This window comes from Myotis yumanensis, unplaced genomic scaffold, assembly GCF_028538775.1.
Source record: "Myotis yumanensis isolate MYYU_CA2020_CCGP unplaced genomic scaffold, mMyoYum1.0.hap1 SCAF_10, whole genome shotgun sequence".
Taxonomy (NCBI): Eukaryota; Metazoa; Chordata; class Mammalia; order Chiroptera; family Vespertilionidae; genus Myotis; species Myotis yumanensis.
Window position 1 is genome coordinate 34,394,485 of NW_027223761.1, and position 23,439 is coordinate 34,417,923.

The 23,439-nt window shown below is 42.6% G+C and overlaps 1 protein-coding gene across 12 annotated transcripts in view; it reads right to left on the bottom strand.

Annotated features, from left to right (window-relative positions):
* The window catches only part of TEAD1 (TEA domain transcription factor 1), a 265,123-nt gene that overhangs the window by 20,631 nt on the left and 221,053 nt on the right, over positions 1 to 23,439 (bottom strand). For all 12 annotated transcript variants that reach the window (XM_070425275.1, XM_070425283.1, XM_070425281.1 and 9 more), the window contains 2 exons: positions 9,340 to 9,480; positions 2,764 to 2,916 (listed from right to left, as the gene is read on the bottom strand). In XM_070425275.1, the coding sequence (XP_070281376.1) occupies positions 2,764 to 2,916; positions 9,340 to 9,480 (294 nt within the window). The remainder of the gene's footprint in view (positions 1 to 2,763; positions 2,917 to 9,339; positions 9,481 to 23,439) is intronic.

Here is a 23,439-nt window from a genome sequence, read left to right on the forward strand (position 1 = left end):
TGATTCCATGATTGTGAAATATTCTGCAAAGTGTCCTTTCCATCAATTCAAGTGTTAGTGTATATCTATCACTGGCTCTGTGACCTAACGTGTTGAGGTGGACCTAACATTCCTTATTCATAAAATGGTAATAAAAATGACCTCATAAATCTGCACTGAGAATTTCATTTTGTAACATTTACAAAAGGTTTAACACGTGCCTGGAACACCTGTGATGTAGCCTGCCTTCTTGCAAATTTTCTATGAAAGAATACATCCTATTTAGGCTTCATGATTAAGATTCAAAAGGAAGAAAGAAAAAAAATTTTCTAGCCACCTGTATTTCTGAATACAACCTCAAAAGAAGACAGGAAGACTTGGCCTATGGTTCACCTGCCGTCTTCCTCCGTCTGTCTAGATGCTGTCTCTAAGGCCTGCATCTACGGGTTCACCTCAATTCCCAAATAATCCTGATGAAATCAGACAGTCTAGCCCACCAGGCCGTCGGGTCTAATGGTCCTGTTGACACAGGTTTCGTGTCCAAGGTACCTAGTAAAACCCCGACAACCGTGTCCAGCAGCTGGCACCCTGGCTATGACCCTACCCCGACCCCGAGAAAAATCGGAAAGGTACTCTTGCTCCTGTAATCAATGAGATGACTGTTCTCATAACCCAGGAGTGCTGGCTTACTTTCAGTTTTTCTAAAGCTACAATAGTATTCAAGCAGATATTTATTGATAGCCACTCATTCTGCATATCGGAGGAATTTCCGTAGTTGCTTGAGGATACCTTTTGAAACTGTACATGGTGTGTCCTCCAGCCGCCTATGCTGCGTGAAGCCACATGTGCCAAGGGAGCATGACTAATTCAGTTACATGGGTTTTATGGGTAATAGATGCTTTTAATTTTTCCAGGCACATTGTCCTTGGCTATGCTCCATGAGGTAGGGTTTTAGGGACTGAGCACATGTTCTTTAAAATGCTGAATCACACAGCATTTCATGGTTTTCAAAAAACAGCTAAAACTCCTTCCAAGAGAGGCGAAGTGGCCACTACCCGGAGAGTTGTGGTTAATTCCTGAGGCTATTGCATGTCCATAGCAGGACGCCACACTCACCTTCTGCTCAGCTGAGCACTAAGGTGATCTGTTCTTAAATACAAGGGAGTATCTATATGACAAGGACCTGCCAGCACTTGAAACCTTGAACTGCTCAATGTTCACCAAAGAATACCAATGAAGACTAGTTACTAAAGAGCACGTTTTCCAAATTTCCCCCAAGACTGCTAGTTTCTAAATTTCAGAGGGACCTGGACGCACTTAAGAGTCCATTGAGGTTCTCTCCGTGGAATAAATGAAAATTGGCTCATTGGCCAGTCCCTTAGAGCAGAGATTTCAACCCTCTGTGCACAACTACCTGGAGATTCTGATGTTATTCCTTGAGGTAGGGCTTACCCCTCAGCATTTTAAATTTTTTATTTATTTTTTTACATTGGTGTGAGGGAACTGGCTCCTACTAGCTGCTGAAAGTCATTGTTAAATATTAAGGACTTTCATTAGCTGGATAACCACTGGTAGCTTGAAATTGCCCATGGAGGGCATATTTACAATCAGGGTTTTTGGGGGGTGTTGAGGTAGAGCCTTTTATTTCCCACCAGCACACCAGTGCCTGAGAACCATGGGCAGAGTGAATCCAAAAACCCCAAGTAAAGAATTCCTGCTCTTAGTGCTCTAGTCCTTGATCCTAGTCACAAAGCAGGCCATTTGGCCACAACATTGTCTTGCTGCCCCTTTCAGCAAAATTCTTCCCACCAAGTTTTGTTTGGGCATTTTTCCTTCAGTTTAAGGAATGTTATATTTTTTTAAATGAGCCATATGAAACCCATTACTGTATATATTTTAGAGGTATATTTTGAGGACAACACTATTTGTAATAACGTTTCCAAGTCCCCCAATGAAAACTCCATGAGAAATTTGTTTTAAAGTTAAATATTAAGGGGGAAAAACTCCCACACAGCACTGCCCAGCGGAACCAGAAAGTTTTCCCATTGTGGACACTGAGCACCGTTTTTTCCCTTTTCCTTTAGCTGCCCATTAAGTTTTGATCACACATTTTAGCCTCTCGAGAATATTTCCAACTCTTCCTGGTTATGGCATTCTAGTCTAACTTACATTCCTTCTAATACTGAGAGCTCATATTTTGCTGTCTTAATGTACGTTACTTCTTAGAAGGAAACGAAGCAAGGTTTGTTCGAATTACAAGCCTCCTAACTCAGCTTTTTGCCTCATGTTGCTGCCAAGACTCAAACATGGCTAATGCTGGAATTACCTGGGGAATGCTAAAAGAATACATATGCCTGGGTCCTATCCGCAGAGATCCTGATTCAATGGTCACAGTTTACAGTCTTTGTATCAGGATATTTAGATACCAAGGTCTTTCTCCAGGTCTTTCTAATGTGTAACCAGAATTGAGAACCTAGGTCCCTCACTTTTTATGACCCTCCTGAATTCCAATTCTGTCAAGATTACAAACCCCCACCAGATGAGACCCCTTCTCTTCTATAGACTTGAGCCCAAACCAAGGCCAGGTTTACCCTATGAATATGTGGGTTCAACTGCTGATTGACTACCGGGGTCCCAACCCAACAACCTGGTCAGTTGCCTTGGCCCAGGCTCTGGTGCCTGCCCCCTTCCCCAACCGCTCCCCCCGCCCCCACCCCACCCCAGTCTTTCCCCACCAGCCTCAGGGCTGAGTCTGCCAAAACAGGGAAGAGACAAAACAGTTACCAATAAAATTGTGAAGTTTTCCAAAACACTATTCATCATATATTTCTCTGGTAAGTGTTTGAGCTTGTGGATGAAGTTGATCATATATTCACACATCGGGGAGCGGTTTATTCGGTATACAAATCGGCCATTCTCAAACCTTGCATACTCCGTCTGTGAGAGAAAAAGGATTTGAGCATTTTTACACTTTTGACCTCAAAATACATGAAAAAGGTATTACTGGTTATAAAAGCATTGTATTTTTTCAACATGAAATGTCTGCTATACACAGTACTATTTATGTCATTTACATAATTTTTAAAAATCCAGTATCCAAACTTAATGCCGGACTCAGAATTCATTATTTTTCTGGAAATAAAAAATTGGAAGGTGCTTTGTTAGCGCAGTTGGTAATGATGTCAGTTTCATTAAAAAAAAGAAAGGAGAGATGATAGCTGTAAAGAAGAGTTGTGTAAGTCCTTCTGAGCAAAGGTCAGAAGGCAATATATCCACCTACTTTGTGATTCTCTACCCAGAGATCTGTAAGAGCAGCACCAGCCTTTCCCAAGTCTTCAAAGAGCCCAAAGACAGTCCTTCTTTACTGTGATAAGGCCTCACAGGCCAACAGCCAATTCAGCTAATTTCACTACTTGAGGAAAAACTGCTTCACACTCACCATGAGCCCCTGACTGTTAGTTATTTATGCCTTTAATTTAAAAGAAAAGAAAAGAAATAATTGTGTGTATGCAGTTGAAAGATCCCACTGAAGCACTCAGAAATAAGAAACACACTCCTGGATAATCTTGGATCAAAAAGGAATTAAATAGAAAATTACAAACTATCCAAAGAGTAATGAAAAGGAAAATACATCAAAACTACGGGATGCAATGAAGCTCCAGTGGAGGAAACTTAATGAAGCAGCTTCATGTCTTCATCATGAAAGATGAACAAGTTCAGAACTAAATGCACATCTTTAAAAAATTACAACCTCACACAGCAAACCAAAACCACAGGAAAAGCAAAAGAAACCAGGAGTAGGAAATTAATAAAGATAAAAGTGCAAATCAATATAATCAAAATTAAAAATGCAGACAGAATAAATATAAAAACTGGTTCTTTAAAAAAAAGAGACTAAATAAAATAAACTCTTCACAAGCTTAAGGAGAAAAAGGAAAAGAGACAAAACCACAATTACAGTGAGGTTAGAAGATTTATAAGGTTACTTCACATAATTCCAAGAGCAAAAATAGCAGAGAAAACCTAGAGGGTAGGGTGCCTTCCTAGCAAAATACAAATTGCTAATACTGATTCCTTTTAAGTAGAAAACTTCAACTGGTCGGTGACTGTGGAAATGACTAGGAAGTTGTTTAGAGATATACCACTGAAAAGGGTACAAAGACCAGATGGTTTCACAGCCAAGTTCCATGTAACCTTTAAAGAATAGTTATTTTCAATGTTATTGAAAAAGGGAGGTGTCCCACTTATTTTATGAAACTAATATACATTCAATACCGAAATTTGATAAAGAGATAAAAAAAAGAAAGCACAGGCTAAGATGCAAAAATGCTATGTAAAACAGCAAACAGAGTGAATCGATGTAACCAAAGTAGGACTTCCTTCAGGAATGCTGTGGTGGTGCACACACAGGATGCGTGTTAACTTGTGATGTCAACAAATGGGAGAAAAATCATATAGTTAGAGTTGCTGAAAAGGCATTTGATAAAATATTGCAGCTACTACTAATAAAAAAAAAACCCTAAATAAAATAATTATAGAAAGAAACCACTTAAATGTAAAATAAAGACCATTTATAAAAACCAAGAATAAATATCCTACATGGAAAAACACCCAAAACATGTCTACTAACATCAGGAACTATACAAGGACACTATTACTTATAGATCATTATTTCTTTTTACAACTGTGTAGGAGGTTTTAGCAAACTAAAAGGTGAGGAAATAATAATTTAAAAAACTGACATAAAAATTGGAAAAGAAGCGATAAAATAAAACTGCCAATAAGATTATATACAGAGAAAACCCATGAATCTAGGGGAAAATGACCAGAGATAAATGAGGGGCAAAATGTTTTGAAAGAAAATAGATATATAAAAACCAAGAGCTTTTCTCTCTTCTAGTAATCAAAATCTAGAAATGGAAAATTGTATTCAACCAATTTTGTAATCCTTAGAAATATATACTATCCAGAAAGGAATAAATCTATACATATCTAAACTATAAACTCTTGAATAGATTGGGAGGAAACCAAGATGGTGGCATAGGTTAACGCTGGAGTTTGCTGCCTCAAACAACCACTTCAAAAATACAACTAAAAGACGGAACGGACATCATCCAGAACCACAGGAAGGCTGGCTGAGTGGAAGTTCTACAACTAGGAGGAACCGAGAATCAGAGGAGGCGCAGTGCTGAAGTAAAATACTAAGGTGAGGAGTGCGCGCAGTGCGGGCTGGTGGCTGAGGGCGCGGTTGTCTGTTTCAATCCGGAGGGAGCCTCAGACTCTGAGCTCCAGATCCGGGCGAGTCTCTAGGGACCCAGACTCAAACGGGAGAAGCGGGACTGTCTGGCTTCGGTCCCTCTGAGGTTTGCAGCGGTTGCTGGGACAGAGAGGCAGAGCCCCTGGGGACGGACTGAGAGCAGCCATAACTGCTCCCTCCTCTGCCCTGTTGATCCCGTGGGAACCGCCCTGCCCAAGCCCTGCACAGAGTCATTTGCCGGATAGCCTCAGGCAAAGGCTAGATTAGCACCTCCCTAGAGGACAGAAGTTCTCCCACTGCAAACACAGCTGATTCTCACAGCCAGTTGGCCTGGAGGTCAAGTAGTAATTACCTACAACAATCAAGGCTTGACTACAACAAGACTGCTCACAGAGACCACAAGGGGGTGCACCAAGAGTGTCTACCTCAGGTAATTGGGACACTTGACACGGAAAGCCACTCTATTGACACAGCGAAGCATAAAAAAATGCCAAGACAAAGAAACAGGCCACAAAGTACAGAACCGGAGGAAAGCAGGCTACTGGATATAGAATTCAAAACCACACTTTTGAGGTCTCTCAAGAGGCTTCTAGAGGCTATCGATAAACTTGATGAGATGTACAAGAAATCTAATGAGACCCTTGATGGTGTGATAAAGGACCAACTAGAAAGTAAGCATACACTGACTGAAATAAAGAATATTATACAGACTCCCAAAAGCAGACCAGAGGAGCGGAAGAATCAAGTCAAAGACTTGAAATGCGAAGAAGCAAAAAACACCCAACCAGAAAAGCAAAATGAAAAAAGAATTCGAAAGTGTGAAGATAGTGTAAGGAGCCTCTGGGACAGCTACAAGCGTACCAACATCAGAATTATAGGGGTGCCAGAAGAAGAAAGAGAGCAAGATATTGAAAACCTATTTGAAGAAATAATGGCAGAAAACTTCCCCTACTTGGTGAAAGAAATAGATTTACAAGTCCAGGTAGTGCAGAGAACCCCAAACAAAAGGAATCCAAAGAGGACCACACCAAGACACATCATAATTAAAATGCCAAGAGCAAAAGACAAAGAGAGAATCTTAAAAGCAGCAAGAGAAACAGACTCAATTACCTACAAGGGAATACCCATACGACTGTCAGCTGATTTCTCAACAGAAACTTTGCAGGCCAGAAGGGAGTGGCAAGAAATATTCAAAGTGATGAATGCCAAGAACCTACAACCGAAAGTACTTTATCCAGCAAAGCTATCATTCAGAATTGAAGGTCAGATAAAGAGCTTCACAGATAAGGAAAAGCTAAAGGAGTTCATCACCACCAAACCAGTATTATATGAAATGCTGAAAGGTATCCTTTAAGAAGAGGAAGAAGAAGAAACAGGTAAAGATACAAATTATGAACAACAAACATGCATCTATCAACAAGTGAATCTAAGAATCAAGTGAATAAATAATCTGATGTACAGAATGAACTGGTGATTATAATAGAATCAGGGACATAGAAAGGGAATGGACCGACTATGCTTGGGGGGGAAAGGGGTGTGGGAAATGCGGGAAGAGACTGGACAAAAATCATGCACCTATGGATGAAGACAGAGGGTGGGGAGTGAGGGCGGAGGGTGGGGTGGGAACTGGGAGGAGGGGAGTTATGGGGGGAAAAAAGAGGAACAAATGTAATAATCTGAACAATAAAGATTTAATTATTTTTTAAAAAATAAACTATAAACTCTTATTAAAATAGATAAAATTAGATGGAAATACAAATAGGCTCTTGATTGGAAAGATTGAATATCAATTACATATCAATTTATCCCAAAATAATATCAAAATCAAATGCAATTACAATTAGATTGCTCAAATAGGATTTTGTTTCTCTTTACATTTTTAAAACAATCTCATTACTTGGAAGAATGAATGCTGGTTACTAACCTAGAAAATATATAAAAAGAAGATGGGTGAAACCAACTTCCTCAGCAGATATCAGAACCTACCACAAGGCCATTGTAATGAAGTAAGCGTGGCATTGGGACATGTGGAGATACAGGGTGGAGAGAATAGAGAGATGCCAGAGACAGCACCCAGTTTATGTGGTAACATCAAGGGAACAGATCCATTCAGTTGGAAAAGGATGAATCATTTAATAAGTGGTTTTCAACAGATACCTATCTATTTGGAAGAAAATATAAGCAGACTCCCCTTACACACATAATACAGAAATACATTCTAAATGGGTTAAAGGTTTAATTATAAAACTCCACCTGCCACACTCATACTACCTTCTCCATGGAGATTCCTGAGACTTCATCAGTGAAAAGCAACCTTTCCCTGGCCCCTGAACTAAGTAAGAGAGAGCTTTGGGTGTGTCATCTGAGGACACATGAAGAATAATTTGAAATCTGGGAAACTAACTTGTCTGGTTCACCTTTTCTCACATGCACCTGTCGAGGCAAGATGCCCACTTACAGATAAGCCCTGACAACTGGCTATTGGGTAGCAGTGCCCAGCACTGACCTTCCAGGTTCCCAACCACGGGCAGGTAACGTTGCTTCCTCCTTCTCAGAGGAGATGGAGGTGAGCAGGTTCTAGGCCATCCGGATTTGGCTCATTACATAGCCACCTTCCCACCCACCCTTCCCCAAGCTTCCCAGACACGGTCCTGACTCGGCTTCCTCCTCCCTCCTCTATTTTTGCCCTCTGCTCCTTTGTTTGTGCCTCCCTTCCAGCCCCTGCAGGGCTGGCTGCTGCTCCCAAACTGACTCCTTATTTCTATGCTCTGGCTATTCTCTCTCTGCAGCTAAGTCCCCACTCCCATCTTTATCCTTCATGCTTAGACTTCCCAATTAATAGTTTCAGTCTTTACCTGTCTCCCAAATTTCAGCCTTGCATCGGTCGGTAATCGTGCCCTATTTCCTCTCGAAAACACCGTCCTTCCGAGGATAAAGTGTATGACCTTTGACTTTTCCTCCTCTTTAATCTTAAATATGCAGTCAGTTTCTAAGTTCCACTCAAAATATCTTACTGGGTTCCCACTACCACCAGTTTAGTAAAGCTCATGACCCCTAAGCTTAAATGAACCACCCTCCCTCCCTCCCTCTTTTTCTCGCCTCAGCACAAAGTCTCTGTCACAGTCAGGTGGGTTCCTGGACCTTCGAGGTCCAGGGCTGCTGTAAACAAAAGCTTCTCACTGAACATGGATCCATTGGGCGATGAGCAGAAACACTGAAAAAAACCTTAAATGGAATGTCAACTACAAATATCATTCATACTAAGCAACCAAACATATATTTTTTTTCAAAGAAATGGAAGCTTAAAATTACAAAACCAAAAATAGGTATTTAGTCCCAGTTTGTACTAGAATAGACTTAACCAGTTAACTGCCACACGTCCAAAACAGAAACCATCCCCACACGCCACAGTATTTTCAATTTCATTTAAAAAATCAATTTGAAATGATTATTATAAAAATAAATATCTTATAAATTGGGTGTTCTTGAATATTTTCAGCGAAAAATTCTCACAAAAAATGATTGTAAAGCTGCTGCTTAGGGAAAACATTTCTTTTTTATGGACATGCACAGCATGTGGGGAAGGTTCACCACTTGCATCTACAGACGTGTATGGCACACAATGGGTTAAAACAAATAAAATGAAAGGGGTAGAAATGGCAAAAGCAACACCACCAAACGGAAGGTATTGGGGTTTAGAAGGCCAGTGCCCATCAGTCGCATACCACTGTGGCTCTTCTCGCAGTGCCTGGGAGTGCCGTTGGACATGGGGTGGGTGGGAAGGCTTCGTCTGATGGGTGGCAGCTTCCACACCAGGCCACCCCCAATGAGCTTTCCTGCGGGACTAAACACTGCTGGCTGGGAAGGCAGGGCCAACTTCAATAATCAAGAGGGCTGGCGTGGGACTTCCTCCTGGCCTTCTTTCAGTTGCTTTCAAACCATTTTGCCTTTTTAGAAGTAATGGGGGTGAGGGGATGGGTCAGAAGGAAGAGACTCAAAAAAAAAAAAAAAAAAAAAAGGGTAAAACTCTACCCAAGAAAGATTTAAAGGACAGCAATAGCCTGGCCCTGAAAGAAGGTTCCAGGATACAGAGGCCAACTTACCTCTACTTTTTCTACTACTTGCTTCCCAAAGGAGCAAACTTTGGTGGAACAGGTGACTGTCATGTTTTCAGAACTCTCATACTGACTGGTTACACAGTAAAAAGCCCCGGCATCATCTTGAATATTGCAGTTTAAATCGGCCTGTTGGAAGGAAATGGAGGTGAGAGTTATGCTCTCATCGCAGGAGTCATGGCAACCAGCCATAGCGGTCACGGTCCGACCTCCTGAGTGGAGGCGCGGAGGTGATGCTCATCTGGAAACGAGTGCGCTGGCCCATTGGTCACTTTGTGGAAGAGAGTACTAATTTGGGCGGTCTTCCCTGGAAATGACAAGCTACATGAATCTATTTTGCTTTACTTCCTGGCATTCTGTATCAAAGTAATGCTGTATCCTTGTAAGAGAAGATCCATGAGGTCTTTACAAATGTATAGTTGACCCTTGAACAACATGGGAATTAGAGGCTCTGCCTCCTGCAGTTGAAAATCCACATACAACTTTTAACTCCCCCCAAACTTTACGAATACCTCCTATTGACCAAAAGCCTTACTGACAACATAAACGATTAACATTTACTTTGTATATTTATTATATACTGTATTCTTACAATAAAGTAAGTTAGAGAAAAAAAATAAAGAATCATAAGGAAGAGAAAATACATTACAACATTTGTTGAAACCAATCTGTGTATAAGTGGACCCGTGCAGTTCAAACCCATGTTGTTCCAGGGTCAAGCGTATATGAACTGAATTCAGATTCACTCATCTTTAGAGACATTTTAAAGAACAGGAGAGTTGACAGCTGACTGGCCATTTGTTACATATTTAAAAACAGGTCCTAGGCGGTTTGGTTCAATGGCTAGAGCGTTGGCCTGCGAACTGAAGGGTCCCGGGTTCGATTCCGGTCAAGGGCACATGCCTGGGTTGCAGGCTCAATCCCCAGTGGGGGGCGTGCAAGAGGCAGCCAATCAATGATTCTCTCTCATCATTGATGTTTCTATCTCTCTCTCCTTCTCCATTCCTCTCTGAAATAAATAAATACATATATATTTAAAAACAAACAAGACAGAAACTTTACTATAAATTAAGCATCTAGAGGGAAATTGGTTGCCATTAAACCCTCACTTACAAAGATGCTATTATTTAACATAAGCCTCCATACATTTAACACATTTTTATGAGTACCTACTATGTAAGGCTCATGCTAGATACTATATAGGACTTGACTACAACCTTATGTGGGAGATACATACATGAAATAGTTATAATTTAGATAGAAAATCAGTATCATGTCAAAAGTGCGAGTTTAGAAATACAATGGACCCAGCCTGTGGAGGGATAAATAAAGGGTGTGGATTTTACCTTGCAGGAAATGGGGACTTCTTGAAAATTTTGGCACAAGGAAACGACGTGATCAGAACCGTGCTTCAGGATGAGGCTGGGAGGCTCGCATCTAGATGTATGGATGGTACTGATAGATGTTTCCTTTCTCTTGAATATCTCCTGACCCCCTACTGCTCATCAGGTAGGGGATGTGAAGCTGGGGTCAAAGAGTGAGCACAGCTGCCCTAACCGGTTTGGTTCAGTGGATAGAGCATTGGTCCGCAGACTGAAGGGTCCCAGGTTTGCTTCCGCACCTCGGCTGCAGGCTCTATCCCTAGCTCTGGTTGGGGCTCGTTTGGGAGGCAGCCAACTGATGTGTCTCTCTCACATGGATGTCTCTCTCTTTGTCTCTCCCCCTCCCTTTCGCTCTCTCTAAAAATCAATGGACAAATATCCTTGGATGAGGATTAACAGCAACAAAACAACAGCTGAGCCAACTCCTGTTTAGTTGGGAGGACATCAACAGAGATAAGCACTCTTGAGAGAGGCACAGAGGGACAGGAGAACAAACAACAGTGCAGCGGGGCCCTCGGAGTCAGGGAGGCTCGGAGGATGATGCAGCTCAGACCCAAAGGAAGAACTGCTGGCTGAGGCAGGCAGAGCATGCGGTGAGAGAGAGGCCATGTTCCAAGGGCACATGGTGGGAAACAAGGACTGAAAAAAGGCTGGAATAGACAGCAAGGGAGAAAGGGTGGCAGAAGAGGCTGGGGAGGTGGGAAGGTTTGGGTCTTATCCTAACCAGAGGGACGTGGGAGTTGTAAGCACATGGGATGGAGACAATGATGGGGTATAGTCAGACTTGCATCCTCTAAAGTCAGCCCTGATCACAGCCCGGAGAAGGTGTTGCTGGGGGCGGGGGGTGAGTGTGAATGGAGAGGTCTGTCAGGAGGCCTTAAGCAGTCGAATGAGAGAGGAGAGCTGGACGACTGTGGTGACTGGTGAGACACAGACAATGAGACCTGACATACAGATGAGACGATACATGTTTTGAGAGGTTTGGCACATTGTGACTGGCTAGTTTCAATACCTCGACAGGCACTAACTAACCACCATGAAGACCCGAGTCAATTTCTCCATATCTTATCTAATAAAGAGGGGATATGTAAATTGACCACCACACCATAACGGTCAAGATGGATGCGCCCATAACGGAGGCAGGGATTCCATAACACAAGATTGCTGCGCCCACAGTGGAGGCCGAGTTCCCATAACGAGCCTTAATGAGCAATCAGCAGGGACCTGAGGCTGCGCTCCCCACCTGGCGGGGCTTGATGGGGGTGGGGCTGGCCGGGTCTGGGTCTCATGCAATTTTGAGGTGCACGTAGATGCCTGGGTTCTTGACTCTGGTTCCCATGGCATGCCCCAGACTCTGACAGGAGGAAGATTTTCATATACATTTTACTAATTTTCTCTCATCTCTGATACTTCTATTATAGAGAAAGGGCAAATAGCAATATTAAAATATTTCCTCTAATTAATTCCCTTTTAATGTGCACAAATTTTGTGCACCAGGTCACTAGTTTTTAATAAGGATCTGTATTTGAATTTCCTTCTTGAGTATCAGGAAATGTCCTTTCCCGTAGGCAAAACTTCCTATTTTCTGGCTTCATATTAAAAAAACCATATACTTTATATTCCCCTTTTTACCTCATGTGCCAAGAAATGCAAAGCTAAAATCAGTGCTCAACTTCAGTCATTAACTTACCCAGAAACTTGGAATCGCTAACAACCAGTGTATAGCCGCTTTACTGGATCCCAATCTGCTTTTACGGTACTTTTCAGGTTTTATATTATCCATAAATTTAGCAACACTCCCTCACATTTAGTTTTTTCGAATTATATGGGGCCTAAATGATAAATAAGTAAAAAATAGCCAGGTGTGCATTTTTCTCACATTCAAAGGCTTGCCATTTGGCTCCATGAAAGAGCTGCTTAGCGGAGGGAAGAACAGAATTCATTCCCTAACTTAAGACTGCACCTGAGCTACCCCGGCATCTCCCTGGGCTCCAGCCTCCAGAGGAGAAAGGTGCTGACAATCTGAGGCACCCTGGAGCCCTGACACTGGAGTTACCACCCGGCTTTCCACAGCCCCTGAGAGTGGGCCTTTGAGAACTGCCGCTGCCTTGTTCTGCCTCCAGCGGAGAACATGTGGCTCTGAGAAGCGGCTCAGGTGTTTTGTGGTGTCAGGATTACCAGTGATCTTCTGCGTGGGGTTTATGATCTTAACTGCAGTTGGCCCTCCCTATCCGTGGTTTCTGCATTTGCAATTCAACCAAGTGTGGATTGAACATATTCGAAAAAACAAGTTCTGCTGTTGCAGACGTGTACTACACAGGCCCACGGAACATGAACAGACTTTTCTTGTCATTATTCCCTCAACAATACAGCCTAATGACTACTTACATAGCACTTTCATTGTATTAGGTATTTTAAGTAATCTAGAGATGCTTTAAGGTATGTGGGAGGATGTGTGTGGGTTCTATGCAAACACTCCACCATTTTATATAAGGGACTTGAGCTCTTGTGGGGTTTGGTATCGGTGGAGGTTCCTGGAACCAATCCCCCACCAATACCAAGGGAAGGCTGTATTATGATGGAGATTGTGCCAACAAGTTTTGGCATTTTAAAATGTAAAAACATTTGTGCCAAAACGGTAGCACTCTTCTAAACCTTGTTTTTTAAAAATACATCTGTACCTACACCTTAGAACTCATGCAGTACTGACACAGAACATCAGTATTAAAAAGAATAGCCATTAAAAAAATGAGCAGCCACACTTTTAATGGCTTTATACTATTCCATTGCCCAGATGTTCCATACGTTAATAAGTGTGCTACTGATGAATATTTAGGATGCTTCCGGACAACGGTGCAATGATGAGTTTATGCGAAGCAGAAAAGGTGCATCACAAATTATTGTTACTTTCCTTCTGTGGGAACCCTGTCTAGAGTGCGCCGGATGTTCAAGGTCAATTTGAGTGTGGGAATCCTTTCAGAGTGTTCAAGGCGAATCTGCTATATGCAGGTGCAAAAGCAAGGACACAGCTATCTAACTGTACTACGCAGGCCTGCCCTTCTATAACCCCAAAGACTGGTGTTGCTATTTGGAAAGAAGACTCTTTTCTCTAAGTTACTGTAAAGATGTGTTACTGACCAGCCATCGCGTGGCTGCTTGGTATGGCTCCTGCGTTTACTACTGTGTTTGCAATGGCTGCTATGTTCGCAGCGGCTACTGTGTGAGGCTCCTTTGAAGAAAGGCTTTGTCTGATGGCTACTTAGTAGCAATGGCTACTTAGACGGTAATAAAGACTCTCTTACACGCCTATGAGCCTATGACTTCTCACATCTTCTCCATCCACTACCCAGCATCCATAAAGGTCTAGTTCCTGGCAGGGGAAGTGAGGCCCCACAGTTGACATAGCTGAGCAGAATCAAGGAGTAAGTACTCCCACAATTGGCGCTGTGAGCAGGATCAAGGAAGAACTTATTCCAACAACTGGCACAGCGAGCAGGGTCCAGGAGAGTGCGGAGGATTCAGGAGTAAGGACTCCAACACCCTCCTTTCAACATTAAAAAGTTCCCAGCTTTGAAAGAGTGTGCTATAAATGCACTGCTAGCTAATATTGTAATTTAAACAAACATGCAATTTTGTTGTAATCAAGCTGCTGTGAAAACCTGATGAGTAGTCAAAAGCAGTTAGGTGTTTGTGGTGTAAGGGGTGGAGCGTGGAAGAGGCACATGGAAATAAGCAATGGGTATAGTAGTCAATGGGAGAGGGAATGGAATTAGGTTATTTTAAAAAAACAAAAAACTGTCTACCTTAATTCAGTTCAGGGATTGAACAACGAGGGAGATGTCTTAAGAATTACACCACAACTCCCTAGAACAATGTGTTTTTTTCTTTTTCACGCTCTGTTTTTCTTTCTATTCATGTCCATGGCATTATTTTTGACAAGCCAAAGATTTGCAATGTAAGCAAACCTGGACACTTAAGATCTAAAGCAAACATAGAAATAAATATACATAGTAATCTGTCCGTATATACAACGTAAAAATGTTAACCAAGTTCAGAATAGTGTCCACCCTAATTTGATGTTTGTAAAATTGCTGAAAGTTTTCACAGCTTTTGTGTTTTCGTCTCTGAGTTTCCATTTTCAAGTAGCACTGGTGATAGGAGTTGCCCCACAGCAGGCATACTGATTAGGTTCTGACAACTAGAACGGATCATTTTTAAGACCCCCTTCCTTTACTGGACAAAATTATTTTCAGAAATAATCAGCACTCCGTTTCGTTGTAATTTTTAAACACAAGAACTCCAGAAGCAGTAACAGAGAATGACAGAAATGAAGTAACTCGAGTTCTGTTTCTTCATCCTCCTAATTACTGTGTCATCATTGCTCATTCCTGACTCTACTGTTTAACCCGCAAAGAAGCCTCTCCTGGAGACTGCAGCTCAAATGATTCCGAACTGTTAAGAACTTACCCTAGAAATAAATACGAGGCTGAGTCTGCATGTGTTATTAAAGGATTAGTGATATAATGAATGTTATACAAGGGTGCTCATTTGAAGCATATTATATATGTATAAGTATATATGAAATAAAACACAACACTGACTTCACCAATTAGTTTAGGGCTCAGGCCAACAAAGGATTTTATTTTTTTTAGGGGTATTTATTTATTTATTTTTAATCCTCACCCAAGGATGGATATATATATATATATATATATATATATATATATTCTTTTTCATGCTCTATTTTTCTTTCTATTCATTTCTATGGCATTATTTTTGACAAGCCAAAGATTTGCAACGTAAACAAACCTGAACCCTTAAGATCTAAAGCAAACACAGAAATAAATATACATTTTTTTTTCATTGATTTTCAGAGAGAGGGAAAGACAGAGAGCAACACCGATGTGAGAGAAACACATTGATTGGTTGCCTCCTGCATGAGCCCTGACCAGGTACGTGCCCTTAACCGGAATCGAACCTGGGATTCTTCGGTCCACAGTCCGACGCTCTATCCACTGAGCCAAACTGACTAGGGCGTGAGGGGTATTTTATCAATAGCACTGTTTAGACTGTGGACACATGGTCATAATAACAATGAGAACAATGGTTTTGGCATCTGAACATTCTCTGCAGACAATCAGCCTCCTTACTGCCTGGACCTGAGGTGGACCACTCCCACCATCTCACCCTTGCTTTACCCCTAGAATTACCAAAATAACGCCAATGCATTTTAATTGGGAATGAATGGTCTGTAGTTATAATGACAAGAATTATCAAAAATGAAATTCTGAAAGAACACACATTATGAAAACCTGCCCTCAGAAACTTTCTCAACAAATTATGAGTTTTAAAGTTATCATGATTAACTTTTTAAAAAATGAAAGTGTAACATATATTCAGAGACATGGACAAATCACAAGCTTGCAGCTTAATTAATTTTCATAAAGTGAACACACCCATGGAACCAGCAGCCAGATTAAACAGAACAGAATCCTTTCCCCAAGTAATCCCCCATTCCCACCCACACAACCCCCCCTCCCACCCAGCACAATCAGCCCTGCACTCACTCCACAAGGGCAACCTTGATTCTAAAACATTATACATGAGTTTTTAAAATCCTAAATAACTGTTGAGTCTTCTGTGTTTAGTTCACTCAGCATTATAGTGTGAACAGCTTTTGTGTTTTCGTCTCTGAGTTTCCATTTTCAAGTAGCACTATAATGCTGTGTGGAGTTCATTTGTCCTTGGAACTAAGAGTGTCCAATGAATTAAAATACCATGATCTATGATTCCACTACTGATGGACATTTGCAATGTTTCTATAGCGAACTTATTATGAAGAGTGCTACTCTGAACATTTTCAAATATGCTTTTGATGAACATATGTATGCATGTTTGTTGGGTGTCAAATGGAACTGCTAGGTCAGTAGGGCACCGTGTATTTCAGCTTTCAATAAGAAGGACTGAAAGTTTCTAAGTTTCCTTACCTTTTTTTAAAATAACAGTTGGAGAAAACTTTATATTTATTATTAGTGTAAATTTAATAAGTTAGATTTTAAAAGGCTCCCCAGCCTTTTAAATAACCAATTTGCTGTTAGAATTGCTTTGCGATTACTCTTGAACATGGAAAATAATCATGTGGCCATCCAACCATATCACAGCTGCTCTTCAGGAATTTTCTAGGAGGAGGTATTGATGTGAAAGATAATTACCTGTCAGCTGATGATATTACGATTATCCCAGAAAGAAATGCAGTCACTGAACTCCCATGAAGCAAAGGTAGAATCGAAGAAAGAATGCTTGCATTAAATCAACAACAAAGGAAGCAAACTCTGTAATGAGTCTGGGAGTCAAGCTGTGTTCATTACCCAACCTACTGAAAACTCCAGGCAAACATCTCAGAGAGTTCTGGAGGCAAGCAAATGAGAAAAAATGTGCTGGTATCAGAGATGCAGACTGTTTCTGCCTAATCGGCTTTTCTCTGACCACAGGGTATTTTCTAAAAGCAAATGAATACAAAAATCCAAGAAACAGCTAAAACCAGCAAATTTATCTTTCCAACAAATTCCAAAGTCAAACCATATCCTATCCTTTGGGGACAGATAGCCAGACCGAAATACGTAGCTGGTCATGGGCCAGGTTCCGAAGTGTTTAAAAAAACAAACAAACCAAACACTTGAAACCATGGCTGGATGGGGCAGGCAAGTACAAGAAAACAGGCCCTTCTAAGGGGTCTTTTCCCATTTTTGTATTAGAACAGAGATGACTGCCTATGTTCTGGGTTCAGAGACCAACGCTTACTCCTAGCACTCAACACAGACATCCTTCTACAGCAGTGGTTCTCAACCTTCTGGCCCTTTAAATACAGTTCCTCATGTTGTGACCCAACTATAAAATTATTTTTGTTGCTACTTCATAACTGTAATGTTGCTACAGTTATGAATCATAATGTAAATATCTGATATGCAGGATGGTCTTAGGCGACCCCTGTGAAAGGGTCGTTTGACCGCCAAAGGGGTCTCGACCCACAGGTTGAGAAACACTGTTCTACAGTATCCTGGCCTGCTCTGCCTTCTGGCTGAATACCTTCAGATACAGGAAAAGGTATACGTTGCGTGGCTTAGTGGTTGAGCATTGACCTATGAACCAGGAGGTCATGGTTTGATTCCAGGTCAGGGCACATGCCCAGGTTTGTGGGCTCGATCCCCAGTGGGGGGAATGCAGGAGGCAGCCGATCAATGAGTCTCTCTCATCATTGATGTTTCTATCTCTCTCTCCCTCTCCCTTCCTCTCTGAAATTGATAAAAATATATTTAAAAAGAAAAAGAAAATACTATGTGCTGGAGACAGACCCAATTGTTAGGCAGTTCTTTTTTCCTGTTGTGTTAGGTTTTCTGTTGCTTAAAACACCACAAACTCATGACCTTCTACTTCTGTAGGTCAGACATCCAACATGGGTCTCATGAAGCTAAGCTCAAGGTACTGGCAGAGCTGCGTTCTTTTCTGGAGGCTCTGGGGAAGGACCTCTTTCCTTGCCTCTTGCAGCGTTTAGAGGCCATCCACATTCCTTGTCTCTTAGCCCTTCCCCATCCTCACAATCAGTGACACCAGACAGAGTCTTCATCACACTGCCAGCTGTCATCTTTCTACATCCCTTCTTCTGCCTTCCTCTTCTGCTTTTAAGGAACCTTGTGATTACATTGTGCCCACTCAGATCAAGATATTCTCCCAGTCTGTTGATTAGCAACCTTGATTCTCCTTTTCCATGAAATGTAATATATTCACAAATATCATGGATAAGGACTTGGGCATGACTCACCACACCCATTAAGTTGCAACTGGCTTTCCTGCAACTTCTACCTAGAGCTCTGCAGTCTGGAATCATGAGACCTAAGAACATGCCTGCAAGACAATTCTGCAATTCTCTCTTTTTTTTTTTTATAAATATATTTTTATTGATTTCAGGGAGGAAGGGGAAGGGAGAGAGAGACAGAAACATCAATGATGAGAGAGAATCACTGACTGTCTGCCTCCTGCACGCCCCCTACTGGGGATCAAGCCCGCAACCCAGGCATGTGCCCTTGACTGGAATCGAACCCAGGACCCTTCAGTCTGCAGGCCAACACTATCCACTGAACCAAACCAGCTAGGGCTCTGCAATTCTCTTTCATTTCCCCCTTAATCTCACCTTTCCTTTCCCCCTTCTCATCCACAAGGTTGTGCAGGTCCTATCTGCTTCCCAGGATTCAAGTTTTACATTCATTTTTATTAGACGCCATCCTGATTTTGGACCTCTCTTCCATCTAGTCCAGATTCTGACGCTTCGTCTGCTGTTGCCTCATCTCAGGCATCTGACTACAGCATGGACAGCAGTCACTTCTTTGAGTCTCATGTCCTCATTTTTAACCACAGAGAAGACCTGCTTCCAAAGACTACCATGGTGATAGGAGGCAATGCATAGCTGTAATGTGCTACACAAATGACAGCTGTTAATAAAACTGACAACCATTCCTATTACCTTATTGATTTAAAATATAGACCAGGACAGAGATGAAGACAGAGCCTCAATCACATCTACAGAAGTGGGACCCAATGTAAATGGTGGTTTGAGATCAATACATAAGATAAACACTGTCCCCACAGAGTCAGCCTGAGCCCAATCAACACTTACCAGCACAGGTGCAACACTGACTTTTTACAAACAGGAAAATCAGTAGTTTTTTCTGATTTGTGAGTTTATGACAAGTGTTAAGTTTTGGGCATAACTGCTCAAAAATTACCATCTTTCCCACATGGATACGATTAGAGATGTTCTAGAATTCTTTCTGGAAATCAAAAAGGCAACCCTTAAAGTTGTGTGTTGAATGAATTAAAAACGTCTGTGTGTATTTGTGGGCAAGTCCTGGGAAACAATACAAGGTGTGAGGAGAAGCAGCTTACAATGCCAGGTAGAGAAAGCTGCCTGCGTCAGACAGCAAGGAAACAGTCTCCCCAGATTCTCCCCTAACTCACCCTTCTTACACTCATTACTTTATTCCTGTCGCTAAAGCATTCAAGTCACCAGGCAAGACTTTGGATTGGGTTCCCTTCTCTATTACCTCTCAGGCAGTAAGCCCATTTACTCACGGATTGTTCCACTATTTGACTTCATGCTTTTGAAATTAAAAAAAAAACTTAATGTCATTTTAATTATAATTTTTAATTACATATTCAAAAATGATCCTTCCCATTTCATGGGAGAGAAGAAATGAGGCCTAGCCCAGTTATGCAGGATCCAGAGTTCTGGAGGCAGAGCTCCTCCTCTCTGTGAAACCCCAGGCCCCTGGCAACCTGGCTACTGGGGGCTGAAGTAAGAGAAAGTGAGCACTAAGGTTGCCAAGTGAAGGGGGGAATTGTGAAGCTCATGCAGAAGCAGTATTTGGCTGGTGACACTACTCTGTCACTGGCTTCACTGCTGGTACAAAGAGGAAGCAGAAAACCCCAAAGGCAGGGGCACCGGGTCAGGAAAGGAGCAGTGGGCAGACACGCCCTTCCCATCCCTTCCCACCCATCTCTCCCTTTCGCTCCAAGGCTTGGAGAGGCTGGGCAGGAATTACTTGGTTGCAAAAATGAAAACATCAAGAGGATAGTCCCTGACAAGAGAGAGTATAATAGGCACTGATGGATTCAAGGAGATGCTGGCATTTTCAAACCACCACTTTGAACCTCTCCTCTTCATCCTCTCTGAGCAATGATCAAAGGACCAAGATTTCAAATTGTGAAGCAATTTTTTCCAATGGCAGCATCTGGCTCCTTGGCAGGAGGCACTGGGAGTTGGGCTCAGTTGTGGGCGGCCATCCAGGGCTGCTGCATGGTGAGGCTCAGGCCGGGCACCTAGTGGGCCTGGCAGCTGCTCCACGGCACCAAAGGACAATCACTCTGCACTGGGCTGTGAGCAGTGAGCGTTAGGCAGCGGTCCCCCTGGCCCCCGCTCCCCCACCCAGTGCTGACAGGGGGATTATCTGGCAGGGGGCACCTCTGAGGAAGCTGGCTGCTCCCAAACCCTCCTGCCCCACTCTTTTGCACGTCCCTGCCCCTGGCCAAGACCTCGGGAGCCAGCCCACATCTGCAAACAGAAGATTGGGGTGGGGGAAGCTGGATGGCTGTGGGAGAATTCCCCAGCAAAGCAACCTGCCCTTGGGGAGAACCATGAAGCTGCCCGTAGGGAAGCAAGTCTTTGAACCTGTTCACTTAGGGCCCTTGTACCCCCTGCCCAGCACAAAAGGACGGCAGCTGTAGGTCTGCCACAGCTGTTTTTAATAAGAATAATAGGAATAAACTCAGCCCCCACTCCTCAACTTACTTCCTACTAATTATGGCATATATTTACATCTACAAAATAGAAGATTTTAAAAACACTACCAAGAGCCCCTTTATTGTGCAGATTGGCACCCCTATTTGAATTTCATAAACATTTAGGACTTCAAAGAATCTTAAAAGCTTGCTCTAATTACAATACTCTCCGCTTGAAAGACTGGCTGTTTGCATTGCAAATTCCTACAAATACCAGCATTCATTAAGGAAAAATTCAATTAATATCACCCACACCACTTCAGGTCACTGCCACTGGTGGCTTCACCCAGTAGCTGAGATGAAAGAGCCAAGGTCTCAGCCCAAGCGAGAAGCAGCTGCCCAGGTCAGCTCTTTCCAAAGGAGGCCTTAATGAGCGCTGGGCGCCCAGCTGAGCTGGCCCTGCACACACCACAGGCATCAGGCCTGTGAACGCAGGCCCAGGACCCCCCTTCCCAAACCCAGAAACAGGACCTTTTCCTGGTCTGGAGTTCCTGTGCAAGTCTTACATAAAACAACAGTAAAATCAGTCAACTAAGCCCAGAGTTGCCAAATAACTACAGGCCACCACGTTCAATCTGATTTTTAGATAAACATCACTTTTTGGGGTATCTGTATGTCCCAAAGATTGCATGGGACATATATACACTGAAATATTATACACTGTTTGCCTGAAATTCCAGTTTAACTGGGTGGCCTGCATCTTTATTTGCTAAATCTGGCAACTCTACTAACAAGTCATCTTTACTAAAAAGAATAACAAGAATTGGGACTTACCCTCAAAGTCTGATTGCTGTAAAATATCTTATACTTAAGATATCTTAAGTTAGAAAAAAAAATGAAGTGCAGCTCATTTAAGGAAAAACCAATGGAGTCTACAATGTTTGTAGGTGCATATGAAAGTACAGGAGGATACAGGGCTGGGGGGGGGGAGGGCGTCTCACTTTTTCTTCTATAGTCTTCTGAACTGCTAGGACTATTTACAATAAGCTTGTATTGCTTTTGAAATACAAAAAAAAAAAAATTAAAATGAGTGGGTGGGTAGGATATACCACCCAAGGGAGAAGGGATTTCACTTATCACCAAGGGGCTAAGTCCAAATTTAGAGAGTTGACCAAGATCTCTGGGGGGTGAGGGTTATGATTATGTCCAGATAATCCACTTATTCCTGGCAAAATTAAGTCTCCAAAGTGACTGCCTGGGGATCAGTGTTCCCACCCACAGCCATGCTGACTGTGTCACTTCAGCTCTTCCCTCCTCAGGCTTTTCTTGAGGTCCAATTACAGAGAGAAGCTAACCAGGCCTCCACCTACAGGGCAAATGCTGGGAAGTGCACGGGCGTGTATATCTACTTTCCCCTGGACCTCTGTGAGCAGCAGCTCTTGGTGGGGCTTAGGCTGAGCATCTCTGCCGGTAACCATGGCAGGGAACAAAGCGAAATAGCCCCACACAAAAAAGGATGAACCCTGACCTCAGCTTTGTTAGCGATCACTGAGCCAAATGACCTAGGACAGAAAGCATTAGAGGAACAGCTGTCAGATGGATTCTCCCATGAGGCCCAGGGAACTCCCCATTTGGATTCTGCATCGTCCTGAAGAGTTCAAGGTTAAAAAAAAAAAAGTAACCGTGGTGAGTCTGAGGCTCAAGGATTGGGGGGAGTAGAGTGAGCTTCTAATCCCATTTTCCAGGTGGTCCTAGGAGTTCTAGCTGTGTTTTCAGGGGATTCAGAAAGGATCCTTTCAAATAAAGTAACTGCCTGGGGATCAGTGTTCCCACCCTCAGCTCTCACCTCTCCAGGCTCTGTGAGCTCTGTGGCCACAGGGTCCTCTGCCACACCCAGGAGGGGTGTGTCTGTCCAAACATCCACTTCCCCTGAGAACCCCTCCCCATCCCCTTCCACTGTCCCAACTCTTTCAAGGTTCAGCTCGAATGCCATGTCTTCGTGAGGCCTTCTGAAATGTCCTTAGGCGCAAAGGGCTCCTCCTCTCTCTGTGTGCCCCCGTTTTCATGTGGGCTTCTACCCCACGGTGCAGTCGTTTATCTGCTTGTGTGCCTGCCTCTTACTTATGTCTGTCTGCCCAGCTCTCTAGGAGCAAAGTCAGAGTTACTGAACATTTGCTGAATGATCCACTAGGGATGTGTGTATTTATTACTAATGTAAATAGTTATTTTCATAAGGACCCAACAACTCCAGACATCACCTAGTACAGCTTTTGTGTGAGTCTCTTGCAGTCTCCTCCCTGCTCTTTAGTACATTTTTTAAAAAATATATTTTTATTGATTTTTTACAGAGAGGAAGGGAGAGGGATAGAGAGCCAGAAACATCGATGAGAGAGAAACGTCAATCAGCTGCCTCCTGCACACTCCCTAATGGGGA